This window comes from Calidris pugnax, unplaced genomic scaffold, assembly GCF_001431845.1.
Source record: "Calidris pugnax isolate Ruff unplaced genomic scaffold, ASM143184v1 scaffold103, whole genome shotgun sequence".
NCBI classification, from domain to species: Eukaryota; Metazoa; Chordata; class Aves; order Charadriiformes; family Scolopacidae; genus Calidris; species Calidris pugnax.
The window spans coordinates 1,540,930-1,541,269 of record NW_015090990.1 but is presented as its reverse complement, the minus strand read 5'-3'; the positions used below and the strand labels follow the sequence as shown (position 1 = coordinate 1,541,269).

The 340-nt window shown below is 65.9% G+C and overlaps 1 protein-coding gene across 7 annotated transcripts in view; it reads left to right on the top strand.

The window, feature by feature from the left end:
- The first annotated feature begins 170 nt into the window (after positions 1–170).
- BIN1 (bridging integrator 1) overlaps positions 171–340 on the top strand; it is a 95,179-nt gene continuing 95,009 nt past the window's right edge. For 6 of the 7 annotated variants that reach the window (XM_014954648.1, XM_014954646.1, XM_014954644.1 and 3 more), the window contains exon 1: positions 176–279. In XM_014954648.1, the coding sequence (XP_014810134.1) occupies positions 196–279 (84 nt within the window). In that variant the 5' untranslated portion in view covers positions 176–195. Of the gene's footprint in view, positions 280–340 lie in introns of all 7 variants that reach the window. The other variant, XM_014954643.1, reaches the window with a different exon arrangement.

The window sequence follows — 340 nt, the reverse complement described above, 5'->3', positions numbered from 1 at the left end:
ACACCTCCCATGCCTTCTTCTCCCCCTTACTTGCCACCAGCATCACCCCGCAACCGAGATGCCCGGTTGCGTCGCTGCTGCTACCTCCCGGGGCGAGGCGCGGCCCCTTTAAGGCGGCGCGGGGGTTGCGCTGTCCCTTTAAAAGGCGGCGGGAGGGAGGGAGGCGGTGGCCACCCGTTAAAAAGAGGAGGCAAGATGGCCGAGCTGGGCAGCAAAGGGGTCACCGCCGGGAAGATCGCCAGTAACGTCCAGAAGAAGCTGACCCGAGCGCAGGAGAAGGTAAGGGGACAAGGGGACAAAGCCGGGACGGGGGTGCGCTGCCTCCGCCACCACCATCTCC